Source organism: Hemicordylus capensis, chromosome 2, assembly GCF_027244095.1.
Source record: "Hemicordylus capensis ecotype Gifberg chromosome 2, rHemCap1.1.pri, whole genome shotgun sequence".
Lineage (NCBI taxonomy): Eukaryota > Metazoa > Chordata > Lepidosauria > Squamata > Cordylidae > Hemicordylus > Hemicordylus capensis.
This window is the reverse complement of record NC_069658.1, coordinates 419305181-419317440: the sequence shown is the minus strand read 5'-3', so window position 1 is coordinate 419317440 and position 12260 is coordinate 419305181. Positions and strand designations below refer to the sequence as shown.

The 12260-nt window shown below is 43.6% G+C and overlaps 1 protein-coding gene across 12 annotated transcripts in view; it reads left to right on the top strand.

The window, feature by feature from the left end:
• Positions 1 to 12260, top strand: part of STXBP4 (syntaxin binding protein 4) — a 219686-nt gene that overhangs the window by 21750 nt on the left and 185676 nt on the right. For all 12 annotated transcript variants that reach the window (XM_053288566.1, XM_053288560.1, XM_053288570.1 and 9 more), the window contains 3 exons: positions 3632 to 3717; positions 8094 to 8226; positions 9535 to 9667. In XM_053288566.1, coding sequence (XP_053144541.1) covers positions 3632 to 3717; positions 8094 to 8226; positions 9535 to 9667 — 352 coding nt within the window. The remainder of the gene's footprint in view (positions 1 to 3631; positions 3718 to 8093; positions 8227 to 9534; positions 9668 to 12260) is intronic.

Genomic DNA, 12260 nt, shown 5'->3' with positions numbered 1-12260 from the left:
CCCTATGTGTCCCTACAACTGTACCCAATTTGGTTCACAGTGGTCCAGGCACTGCAAAGTTGATGGGGCAGGACACACACAGAATGCCGGGTGATCTCATAAGCTGACCTTTCGTAAGGAAAGTAGGCTAAAAAGTGGTTAAAAGCCCCTATCTATCATGCCTGTCTTGTAAAATGTTATACTATAAGTGTTCTTTTGTTTTCATATCTAAGTCCAGTGTTGTCTTCATATCTTAAGTCCAATGTCATATTTGAAGAACAAAACCCTTATGATACACATCCTATGAACTGCAGGGCATCTCCACCCTATGCCCATTTTCTCAGGATTAGCTGTTACAAGAGACCTGCAAGTTAAAAACGATGGAATCAACCCTGCTGACCACGCAAATGCCCGCCATGCATGCCACTGCCATGTGCATGCCACCTCGGCACAAGGGCTGCCGCAGGGCACACTACTGCAGCAGGAAGCTGCGTAAAGCGGTGGAGGAGCAAGTAAGGACTTGCTCTCCTCACTCTTAAACATGCTGAATCTGTGCTTTGAATTTATGCACCAATCTCAATTTGTGCACATCAGTAGGGATGTTGCTGTGTCCAAGTACTAAAAACATTACTACAGACAAGATGATTATTCCTATAACCTATGACACTCCTTCGCACGGTGTTGAACATCAAGAAACACTGGCATTTGTATGTGCAACAGCCTATGTTTGCACATAACCAGGGTCTAAACTTAAAAGATAGGTTGTTACATAGTAACATGAGGGAAGTACAGAAGGTCAGGAGGGATACATTGGATGGGACATAACTTATGGGATATAGGAACATAGGAAGCTGTCATATACCGACTCAGACCATTGGTCCATCTAGCTCAGTATTGTCTACACAGACTGGTAGTGGCTTCTCCAAGGTTACAGGCAGGAGTCTTTCTCAGCCTTGTCTTGGACAGAGAGGGAACTTGGAACATTCTTCATGCAAGCATGCCACTGAGCTATGGTCCCATCCCCTGAAGATCTTACAGTGCTCACATGTAGTCTCCCATTCAAATGCCAACCAGGGTGCACCCTGCTTACCAAAGGGCACAATGCATGCTTGGTGACAAGACCAGCTCTCCTCCCATTTCCTTGTGGTGATTATACAGTTTGCTGCAACTGTGGGAAACTAAAACAATTTCGGAATCCTCTGAATCTCCATGGGGGACATCTTCAGTTGTAATACAAAGGGAGTGATTTATGTCATTCGGTGTCCGCGTGCATTATTATATGTGGAAATGACAACCAGGAATATAAAAACAAGGATTATTGAACATAAAGGTTGTATTAAAAGAGTAAAGATACAGGCACATTTGGTTAAACATTTTATTGAATTGAACTATGAAGTGGAGGATGTACAATTCTGGTTTGTGGAAAAGATTAGGAACAGCAATGACAATATTAACAATTTATTAGCACACTGGGGGGCTTTTTTGGATCCACACACTCAAAACATGGACCTTCTCTGAGTTAAATGAGGAGGTGAACTGGTTTGTTGGATGTTCATTAATTTTTCTAGCTTTTGTTACTATTACTTGACAAAGATATAGTTGCATACTGATTGATTGTATTATGCGGTTTGTAATCATGGACGATTAGATTATGAGTTGCATATTAAGTATTATATACTTGATCTCTATTAAAGACAGGCATCTTTGTTCTGATTACAATAAAAAATCATGAGTTGCTTTTGAAATGTAACCTATATTCATTCATTCATTCATTCATTCAGTTTCTATACTGCCCTTCCAAAATGGCTCATGGCGGTTTACATTAAAACAAAACAATTAAAATCAAATAAACAGTTAAAAACAAAGATTATAATACACCACAAAACAATAACAATTAAAACATTCAAAACTATTTAAAAACCCTGAAAAACCAGGTTACAACATATTGAGTTACATTTACTAAACATGCAATATCCTTCTTAGTAGGAATCTGGGTAATGCGAATGATTGCTCAGTTGGCGTTCATCTTCCCTAACATAGAGTTTTATTAAGGACATTGGATTGACCTTGATTCCCAACTAGGAATCTTAGAAGATATATCAATTTGGACTTTTTAATATTATTATTATTATTATTATAAGACTGCATTCATATACTTTTGATGAAAGGAGATTGTTTTATGTATGATTATTTGTAAGGATGTTAATAGTGTCCATTATTGTGGGTTATGAGTAGGATTAATAAAGGGTTATAATTAATCATGTAAGTTTGATTTAATGAGATACGGTACTTCCCTATTTAAGATTTGTGTATTATTTGGGGTTCTTCTGTGATGGAAGCTTATTCATGGGTGATAATGGTGAGAACAGCACTTGCAAGCTTCTTTGACATGGAGCTCTGAAAAAGATGGAAGATTACTTCTTACTTGAGAATCTGTGATGTTCTGTGATCTTGCAGAGCTGTGGAACACAGACAGGGCTGTGCAGCCTGTTGTTCAATGTGTTGTGCAGAATGTCAACATTGTCTGCCAGCACAGTAACAATTCCGGAACAGACAATCATTTCTTTGTACAATGTCATTGTGCTACATCTTTGCAATAGTGCAACAGCATTATGCTAGCATAACACTACAGTATTCTGAATGTAAGGTAGAGTTAAAGTGTGCCCTTTGAGTCGGTGTTGACTCCTGGCGCCCACAGAGCCCTGTGGTTGTCTTTGGTAGAATACAGGAGGGGTTTACCATTGCCTCCTCCTAGGCAGTATGAGATGATGCCTTTCAGCACCTTCCTATATCATTGCTGCCCAGTAATGGTGTTTCCCATAGTCTGGGAAACATACCAGCGGGGATTTGAACCGGCAACCTCTGGCTCGGTAGTCAAGCCATTTCCCTTCTGTGCCATTAGGTGGCTCATTTAGGCCCTTGAAAATAAGCTTAGTGTAGGCAAAGCAGATGTTTTAATCATGCTAGGAGGTTCTGGCTGGCCCAATTTTGAGTTATAGATTAAGAAAATGTTCACTGGATCAGCAGTGCCAAGAATTTCTATTGTTTGGTGTTAAGGATATTATCTTGCAAGGGCTGGACATTTATACACTCTTATGCAAATCTGACCCTCGGAATCCATGTCTCATCATCATCACAGGGGCAGCCATGTGAACAGCATAGTAGATATAGAGGCCATTCACATGACTGGGCGGGTGGGAGGGAAGGCTGGATCCAACTCAACTCACCTTCCCCCCAGACGATAGAGCAAATGTTGCTGGGAGCAATAATCCACCCTGCGCCCAGCAGCATGGATCTTGGGAGGCTGGGATGATGTGTCCAAGCCTCTAGGAATTCCACAGTGTACTGAGTGCAGTGCATTGGGGATTCTCCCATCAGGTAGACACTCATGGCGCCCGTCTCTGTGTGATATGCTTTTTTCTAGAAAGAAGAAGCTGCTTCTTTCTTCTAGCTGTAACTCCTCTTGTCCTCCTGCAAGTAGGTTGAGCATTGGCCTACAAGCATTGGTTTCAGACAACAACTGCAGTATCAATGTATAGAATTTCTGTATAGAAACCAAGTTGCCCAGCATGTAGATGTCTATTTCCTGAAAGATCTCAGAACAATGCACTCTTATCAAATAAATAACATATATTTAACTTTTTGGTTCCAGGAAAGATTTTCTGGACCTGCTGGAGAAGTACAGCTCACAGAGTAATGCAAGCTCAGCAAGGAATTCCCCGACCCAACTGCAGGCTGGTGAGGAGCTGCTAGTTATATCTTCAGTATGGTGCATAAGAGAACAGTAGAGGATTCTTGGTGACCTGATGGCCTCCATTAATATTTCAGGTTGGCAGAAATGCTTGCATGAATTGGAAGGTAGACCTTTAACTCAGGTTTTATGTGTGGGTTGATGTTTGATGGATAGAAAAGACACCTCCGTTCAATCAAGAAGACTTTTAAAAATTATTTTTCTTGACAGGGCTGAGCAAGAGAGGGGTGGTATTGCCCCCTAGGGGCTTATTCACACATTGCAAATAGAGTTTGGTTGCCGGTAGTTTAAAACTATGGAGAACTTACATGATCCTGCTAACATGAAGTCACTATTTACCATATCCAGCCATCTCTGTCAGTCACTGCTAAATAATAATAATAATAATAATAATAATAATAATAATAATAATAATAACTAAACTACCTGCAAACGTACTGCCCAACACTACTCCCATCTCTAGAGCCTTTCACTAAAGCAATCCCAAGGTGGTTTACAGCAAAAAAAATTTTTAACACAAGATGGTAAAAAAGACACAATTAAAATATTAAGTGGGGGAAAAATATTAAACAAATCTGATTTAAAAATTAAAACAAAAAGCATAAAAGCAATAAAGATTATAAGGAGCAGCAGCAGAGAATCAAATAAATGCCTGGGTAAAAAGCCAAGATTTTACATTTTTTCTAAAAGCTGTGATGGAAACTGAGGAGCGAATAGCCACTGGGAGAGAATTCCAGAGTCTGGGGGCAGCAACAGAGAAGCCCCTTTTCTGCGTGCACAACAACCGAGCCTCCCTCATTGTTGGCACCTGGAGCAGAGCCCCCTCAGATGACCTTGTCAAGCGGGCAGCAACCCTTGGGAGCAGGCGGTCCCTCAGTATCCTGGGCCCAAACCATTTAGGGCTTTAAAGGTCAAAACCAGCACCTTGAATTGGCCCCAGAAACAAACTGGTAGCCAGTGCAGCTCTTTCAAAATGGGTGTGATGTGCTCCCACCGGGCAGCTCCGGATAAAACCCTAGCTGCCACATTTTGCACTAGCTGCAGTTTCCGGATGTTTTTCAAGGGCAGCCCCACATAGAGCGCGTTACACTAATCCAGCCTTGACGTGACTAAGGCATGGGTAACTGTGGCCAGATCTGCCTTCTCGAGAAAGGAACGCAGCTGGCGCACTAGCCCAAGACGTGCAAAGGCACCCCTGGCCACCGCCTCCACCTGAGCTTCCAAAAGCAGAGCCGGGTCCAGTAATACCCCCAAGCTGCGTACTTGCTCCTTCAAGGGGAGTGCAACCCCATCCAGAACCGGTAAAATCTCCTCATCCTGATTGGCTCTCCTGCTGACCAACATTACCTCCATCTTGTCTGGATTCAATTTCAGTTTGTTAGCCCACATCCAACCCATCACGGCCTCCAGACCCCGATTCAGGACATCCACCACCTCCCTAGGATCAGGTGACAAGGAGAGATATTGCTCAGTGTCATCTGCATATTGCTGACAACTCAGTCCAAGTCCCCGGATGACCTCTCCCAGTGGTTTCATGTAGATGTTAAACAGCATGGGGGACAAGACCGAACCCTGCGGGACCCCACAGGCCAGTGGCCACGGAGCCGAGCAGTAGTCCCCCAGCACCACCTTCTGGACCCTCCCTCCAAGAAAGGACCGGAACCACTGCAACACAGTACCTCCGATTCCCATACTCGAGAGGTGGCCCAGAAGGATACCATGGTCGATGGTATCGAAAGCCGCCGAGAGGTCCAGCAGAACCAACAGGGACGCACTCTCCCTGTCTAGTTCCCGGCATAGGTCATCCACTAGAGCGACCAAGGCAGTCTCAGTCCCATATCCGGGGCGGAAGCCAGATTGAAAAGGGTCCAGATAATCCATATCATCCAAGACCCTCTGCAGCTGGGATGCCACCACACGCTCTATCACCTTGCCCAAAAAGGGCAGGTTAGAGACCGGTCTATAGTTGTTCAGGTTGGAGGAATCAAGGGAGGGCTTTTTAAATAATGGTCTCACCATCGCCTCCTTGAGGCACGATGGCATCTTGCCCTCCCTTAATGAGGCACTGATAATCATCTCCAACCATCTACCTGCCCCCTCCCTGGCAGCTTTTATTAGCCATGAAGGACAGGAGACAAGAGCACACGATGTCACCCGCACACTGCCCAGGATCTTGTCCACATCCTCAGGCTGTACCAACTGAAAAGAATCCAATACAATAGGACCAAATGGTACCAGAGGCACGTCTGCCGAAACTGCCAAAACTCTGGAGTCCAAATCAGCACGGATGCGAGCGACTTCATTTGCAAAGTGACACACAAACTGATCACAGCGGGCTGTGGATGGTTCCACCCCCATTACCTGGGGGGATGTGTGCAGCAATGTCTTAGCTACACGAAACAGCTCCGCAGGTCTGCACTGAGCAGATGCAATGGAGGTGGAGAAAAAGCATTTTTTCACCGCCCCCACCGCCACGGAGTAGTCTCTAAAATGGGCTCTAGCCAGTGTTCGGTTGGACTTGTGATGACTCTTCCTCCAGTGTCATTCCAGCTGTCGCCCGAGTTGCTTCATCGCCCTAAGCTTCGAGGAAAACCAAGGAGCAGAATGAGCTCCACCAAGCCGGAGAGGGCGTTTAGGAGCAACCACGTCAACAGCCCAGGCTGTGTCTCCATTCCAGAGATTCACCAGGGCTTTGACAGGGTCACCAGCTCAGGACACTGGAAACTCCCCGAGGGCCGTCTGGAATCCAAGCGGATCCTTAAGCCTCCGGGGGCGGACCATTCTGATCGGTCCACCACCCCTGCAGAGGGCAGAAGGAGCAGTCAAACTAAACCCCACCAGATGATGATCTGTCCATGACAAGGCAGTCAGGGCCCTGCTCAGCAGAGCCCTCTTCCCATCAACCTGCCCCTGGCTCATCTGGATCTTAACTACAATTTCAAATGGCACAATTAATAAGGGTCTCTGCCTTGTGATATCTGAACATCATTATTCTGTGGTGTCCATATAAGAGCTTAATTTTTGCTTGAAAGATAAACAAAAAACTATCTAATTTCTTATGGCAAGGCTTACAAATAAAAAGCTCTTATAAGGCCTATGAAAGGCTCTATTTTGCCCCTTTTGTTGTCTGTCTTTTGAGAGTTACTCGGACTCTAGTTTTAAACTTTAAAACCACGAGTCAGGTTGGAATTCCATTACAGGAAGATCATTTTCTGGTCCTCAATTTTGCTATGATTCTACTGTGCTCTGCAGTCTCACCTGATAACTGATGTCAGAACTTACTCCTGTTGGTGAGGTATCAGCACCATTGAGCTTTGCAAGATACTGCTTAAAGGACAACACTAGATACTAAAGAAAACATTCCAACGCAGACATACTGTTTTATGGCGGCCACAATCAAAATAAATAGTTCAAAGACCCTAATGGGTAAAAACAACAGTCAGGCTGTGATCCTATTCACTCTTAACTGAGAGCAAGCTCCACTGAAGTCAGTGGGCCTGTCTTCTGAGTAAACATGCATAGAATTGGGCAAGAAATCTTATTGAGGTATACGTGTGATTATAAATATCTATATTTATATAAATAAATATCTAAAAATATTCCTGTTTAATCAAGCATTTAAAGTTTTAATCTTTTAGAGTTTTTATATTTTAGATTGTTTTAATTGTGTTAAATGTTTTAATTGTTGCTGTGCTTTAGATTGCAAACTGCCCAGAGATTTGTGTATGGGGGAGTATAGAAATGTGCCAAATAAATAAAATTATTAGCAAATGCTCAGCCTTCCATCTAAATTAAAAAAAACTACCACTTCTTCTTCAAAACTTTGCCTCATACTCTTGTGTGCCCAACATAGTTATTTCATCCCTTAGTCTGTTCAGGCACTCATTATGTTAGGGTTACTACTTGCAAGCCTGGATTACAGCACATGTTGGTCCCACACGGAGCAATGTACTCAGAAAGAAGAGCAAGGCCCCTTTCTGACCCACACTTTCCTTTAAGGGCATGCACACAGAGGCAGGCACCACTCCCTTGTCCTGGTTCATCCCATAGCCAGCAGTGCTGTCACTGTACTTGTTGTTCTGCACAGGTTACAGGGGTTTTGAGTTTCCACTGTTACTAAGCATAAGACTCCTGCTTCCCTATAATGTAATAAAAGAGAACAGGTACTATGTGCATGGAACAGAATAGAGCTACTTTCAGATTATTGCACTTTACTTGGTGGTGCCAATATCCTGGGCCCTCCTCTATAACATAATATAAAAGCCAAGCCAGCTCTGAAAAATCTGTGTTTTACATACTTTGACTTTTATGAAAAATGTTTTTGTTTTGCTCATCTGTCGTCGTCGTCTTCTTCTTCTTCGAGGAAAATCTGCTGACAGCCTTTCTTCAGGTTCATCTTCAAGGCCACCAAGCCCTCAGCTGTTGCATCAAAGAGACATGAACACAAACTACCATGGACAGCCTGCTATGACTATTTCCCTTCAAAGCTCCACAAAGTAACTATGGAAATGGCTTATATATGTTTCCCATAATAATTTGAGGGAAACAATGGTGCATGCAAGGCCACAGTGTAAAAATGTATTATTTTCAGAAGCTGTTTTGGTAGTCTGTTAAATCTGTAAGTTGCCAAAGCTGAAAAAATGTGTTTAGAGGGGAAAATGTGTGTTTTATGTGGTATCTCTCTGCAACTGTGTACAGCTTAGAGAATGAATTAGCCATGGGCAACGTCCTATCTAGGATATAGAGCCATTTCCCTTAGTCCACAGTGTATATTATTTTTCTATAGATGGTCTGGCATATGAATAGCAGGCCTCTTTCTCCTTGCCACCCTACTCCTTCTCCTTCTTCTTTAACTCTTGAGGCCAGTTCTGAGGGCAGAAGCCATGAGTGAGGCCTTGGATTTGTATCCCCTTGCCACAGTACCAGCCCTCATAGCACAGATATGCTTCATCTCTGCTCTGACAAGAACTGGAAAATGTGCCAGAGCTGGAAAAGAGCCATTAGTGTGGTCACAGTTGCTTAACAAGTGTGTTTTTCCTTTACTTGGACCTCAGCTCAATATCCAGGTCTTCTCTGAGGCAGGTAGATAGATGGCCTAGAGAGGCAACAGCAGGCCACCCAGCCTGCCCCTCCAGGTTTCTGGAGAAATGAATCAAATTCTAACTTGGATTTCTTCCTTTGGTTCTTTGGTTGTACCAGTACAAGCCCCTAGGAAGAATAGCGCCCTGGGTAAGGAATACCTTCAGTGCTTCCCCTCATGGTTACTTTATCAGTATTGCCACTTGTTTTCTCCCTAGCTCACTGTAGACAGTACTCTCAAACAGCAAGCCACTGGGCTTGGTTGGGCGCCCCCTTCAGGTAGGCACCCTGGGCGATCACCCAGCTCATCCACACCTGAGGTGCAGGGGATTAGAGAGAGAATAAAAACTGGATTTCAAGATATCTCATTTTGACAGCTTATTTTTAAGGCAAATTGTATCATGGATCCCTTCATAGCACACTGAAACAGATTTGTTCTATGACAGCATCACTGTATTAAGTGCTGCTTTGAACATTGCTGTGTTTGCAGTACTGCTTGATTTAACTTTTCCATTTTGGAATTGCACCAAGTAGCACCTACGGCTGCTACTTTTGACCTGAAGGGGCCTCCTGATTGAAATTTAAGCATATGTGTAGCAAGTTGTCAAAGTGTGCTTATGAGAAAACAAAAAGGAGATGCATGCTGCAGGCTGGTCTTCATGTTTACTCTTGGTTTCCCAGTCACTGACCTTTTGAAGCTAACTTTGTTTTCTCTTCTTGTCTAGTGACAGCACATTTCAGATTATTACTGTTTCCAAGGGAACCGGCCTTGGCTTGAACATTGTAGGAGGCATTAACAGAAATGAAGGGCCCTTGGTGTATGTTCTGGAAGCTATTCCTGGAGGTGATTGTCACAAGGTAGACTGGGGTGGAGGGAAGACTTTTTTCTGTTTTGTTCCCTGTGCAGTCAACTATCTTTCTCTCCCTAACTTTTATTTAGCATCTGCTTAACTGTTGCATTTTTCTAAATCAAAATTGTTCTACCCTGATTTGCAGTGGTAGCAAACCAGAAGTCACCTACCTTTTGTGACACCTTTTGCTATGTAGGTCTCTTCCTCCCACCCTGATACTGTGTGTGTGTGTGTGATTTCTTTATAGAAGATGTTCAGATTTACAAAACAAACAAAAACCAAAATCTCCTTTACATGTCAGGTTACAGATGGTGGCTGACATCCCGGCTATCTATCTATCTATCTATCTATCTATCTATCTATCTATCTATTTATTTCAATTTATATACCGCCATTCCAAAATGGCTCAGGGCGGTTTACAACAGAATAAAAACAAGTAATAATCACATAGTTGTACGACATCCAAAGGATCTTCGAAGGTGTGCTCTTGCAAAGTTCTTTCATTATAAATATGAAGAATATTTATATGCTGCTTTTCAACAAAAGTTCCCAAAGCGGGGTGTGTGTGTGTGTGTGTGTGTGTGTGTATAATAAATGGCTCCTTGTCCCCAAAGGGTTCACAATTTAAAAAGAAACATAAGATAAACACCAGCAACAGCCACTGGAGGGATGCTGTGCTGGGGATGGATAAGGCCAGATGTTCTCCCCCTGCTAAATAAAGAGAATCATCACTTTTAAAAGGTGTCTCTTTACTCAGTTAGCAGGGGACAAATTCTCCTCAAAACAAGTGAGTAACAAGCTTCACAGCAGGAGGTGCACCACCTTGTTGTGCAACTGCAAATATGTTTGCATTGGTGCTACTTGCTCCTTTACACCTGGCTTCAGTTGGTGGACCTGAGGGTTCTAGTAAAAGACAAAGTGGAGTTTGCCAAACTTTAGTCTGCCCATCCCTGCTCTAAGCCAGGCGCAAACCTGAGAAACCTTCCCCCTCTCTGCATGGTTCTGCCCATCCATATGGGAGTGTGACCCAGACTGCCAATTCATTCATTTTGAATCTGTGCATTATGTTTTGCTTGCAAAATGGACAGAGCTTTGGCAGCATTAAATATAACTTGCAAAATGGACAATGCTTTGACATTGCATATAACTGAACTACCCAAGGCATTTGTTTTAAGAGAAACAACTGGAAATACACTTTTACACCATCATGAAACATAAGGCCACTAGCACAATTGCTTAAAAGGGGTTAATATGAATACATGGGGGACAGATCTTTTAGTGGTAAATAACTATACAATAAAAATGGGAACGGTCAACCTCCATTTGAAGCAACAGAAGTGTGCCGACAGATGCGGGGGTCTGAATAACTGTATGCAGAGCTTTAGTAGAAGACAGAATATAGAGCTTAGATGAACTCTTGGTCTTGTGTGGCCTTAGGTTTTTTCACAGCCGAGTACAGGATGTAACTTTTGGGAAACTTTTGGGGCGGTGAAAGGCATCTTTAAGCATAAATTAGAGGATGCTTACCTCCGCTCTGGCTGCACCTGCAAGTTGCTCTGAGCTGCAGTGCACCACCACCCAGCATTTCCTGCAGCAGGGGATCAGCTCCACCGCTCACCTGGTTCCTGGTGGGGGATTGGCTCAGCGGGCTATGCTGAGCCTAAAATATCACTGACAAATGCCTGCTCATCCTCCTCTTCTCAAAGGGTCAAGCTTTCACTCTTACCTTGGTAGCTTTTTCCATTACTAAACTGCTCACAACTAGGAAGTATTTCCTCTTGTCAGTACCTCCCTGTTCAACACCATTCCTTCTGGTTCTCTTAGTAGTGGATAGAACAAGTAACTCATCCCATTCCTCCTTTAGGAACTTAGGAAGCTGCCATATACTGAGTCAGACCATTGGTCTATCTAGCTCAGTATTGTCTTCACAGATTGGCTGCGGCTTCTCTGAGGTTGCAGGTAGGAATCTCTCTCAGCCCTACCTTGGAGATGCTGTCAGGGAGGGAACTTGGAACCTTCTGCTCTTCCCAGAACAGCTCCATCCCCTGAGGGGAATATCTTACAGTGCTCACACTTCTAGTCTCCCATTCATATGCAACCAGGGTGCACCCTGCTAGCTAAGGGGACAAGTCATGCTTGCTACCACTAGACCAGCTTTCCTCCTTAATTTGTAAAAAGAAGTGAACCCCAGGCCAGGGAGCCTTTGCCATCAGCTCCTGAAATGACCACTGAAGGCCTGAGATAACAGGTTTTTTTACGTTTTGTAATATTTGTACTTCTTAAGCGTAAACCACCTTGGCAAAAAGGCAGTGGCTGACATTTTGTGGCAAGATGCCTCTAAATACCAGTTGTAGGGAAGCAACAGCAGGAGAGAGGGCATGTCCTCAGCTCTTGCCTGTGGGTTTCCCAGAGGCATCTGGTGGGCCACTGTGGGAAACAGGATTCTGGGCTAAATAGGCCTTTGGCCTGATCCAGCAGGGTTGTTCTAATGTCAGATGGATAAATTCTAAAATTATTTATTTTTGAATTTGAGCCCAATCTGGAAGAAGCTCTGTTGGGCTCCCAGGGATGTAATAGGAGGCACAACAAAGTTCTGTTGC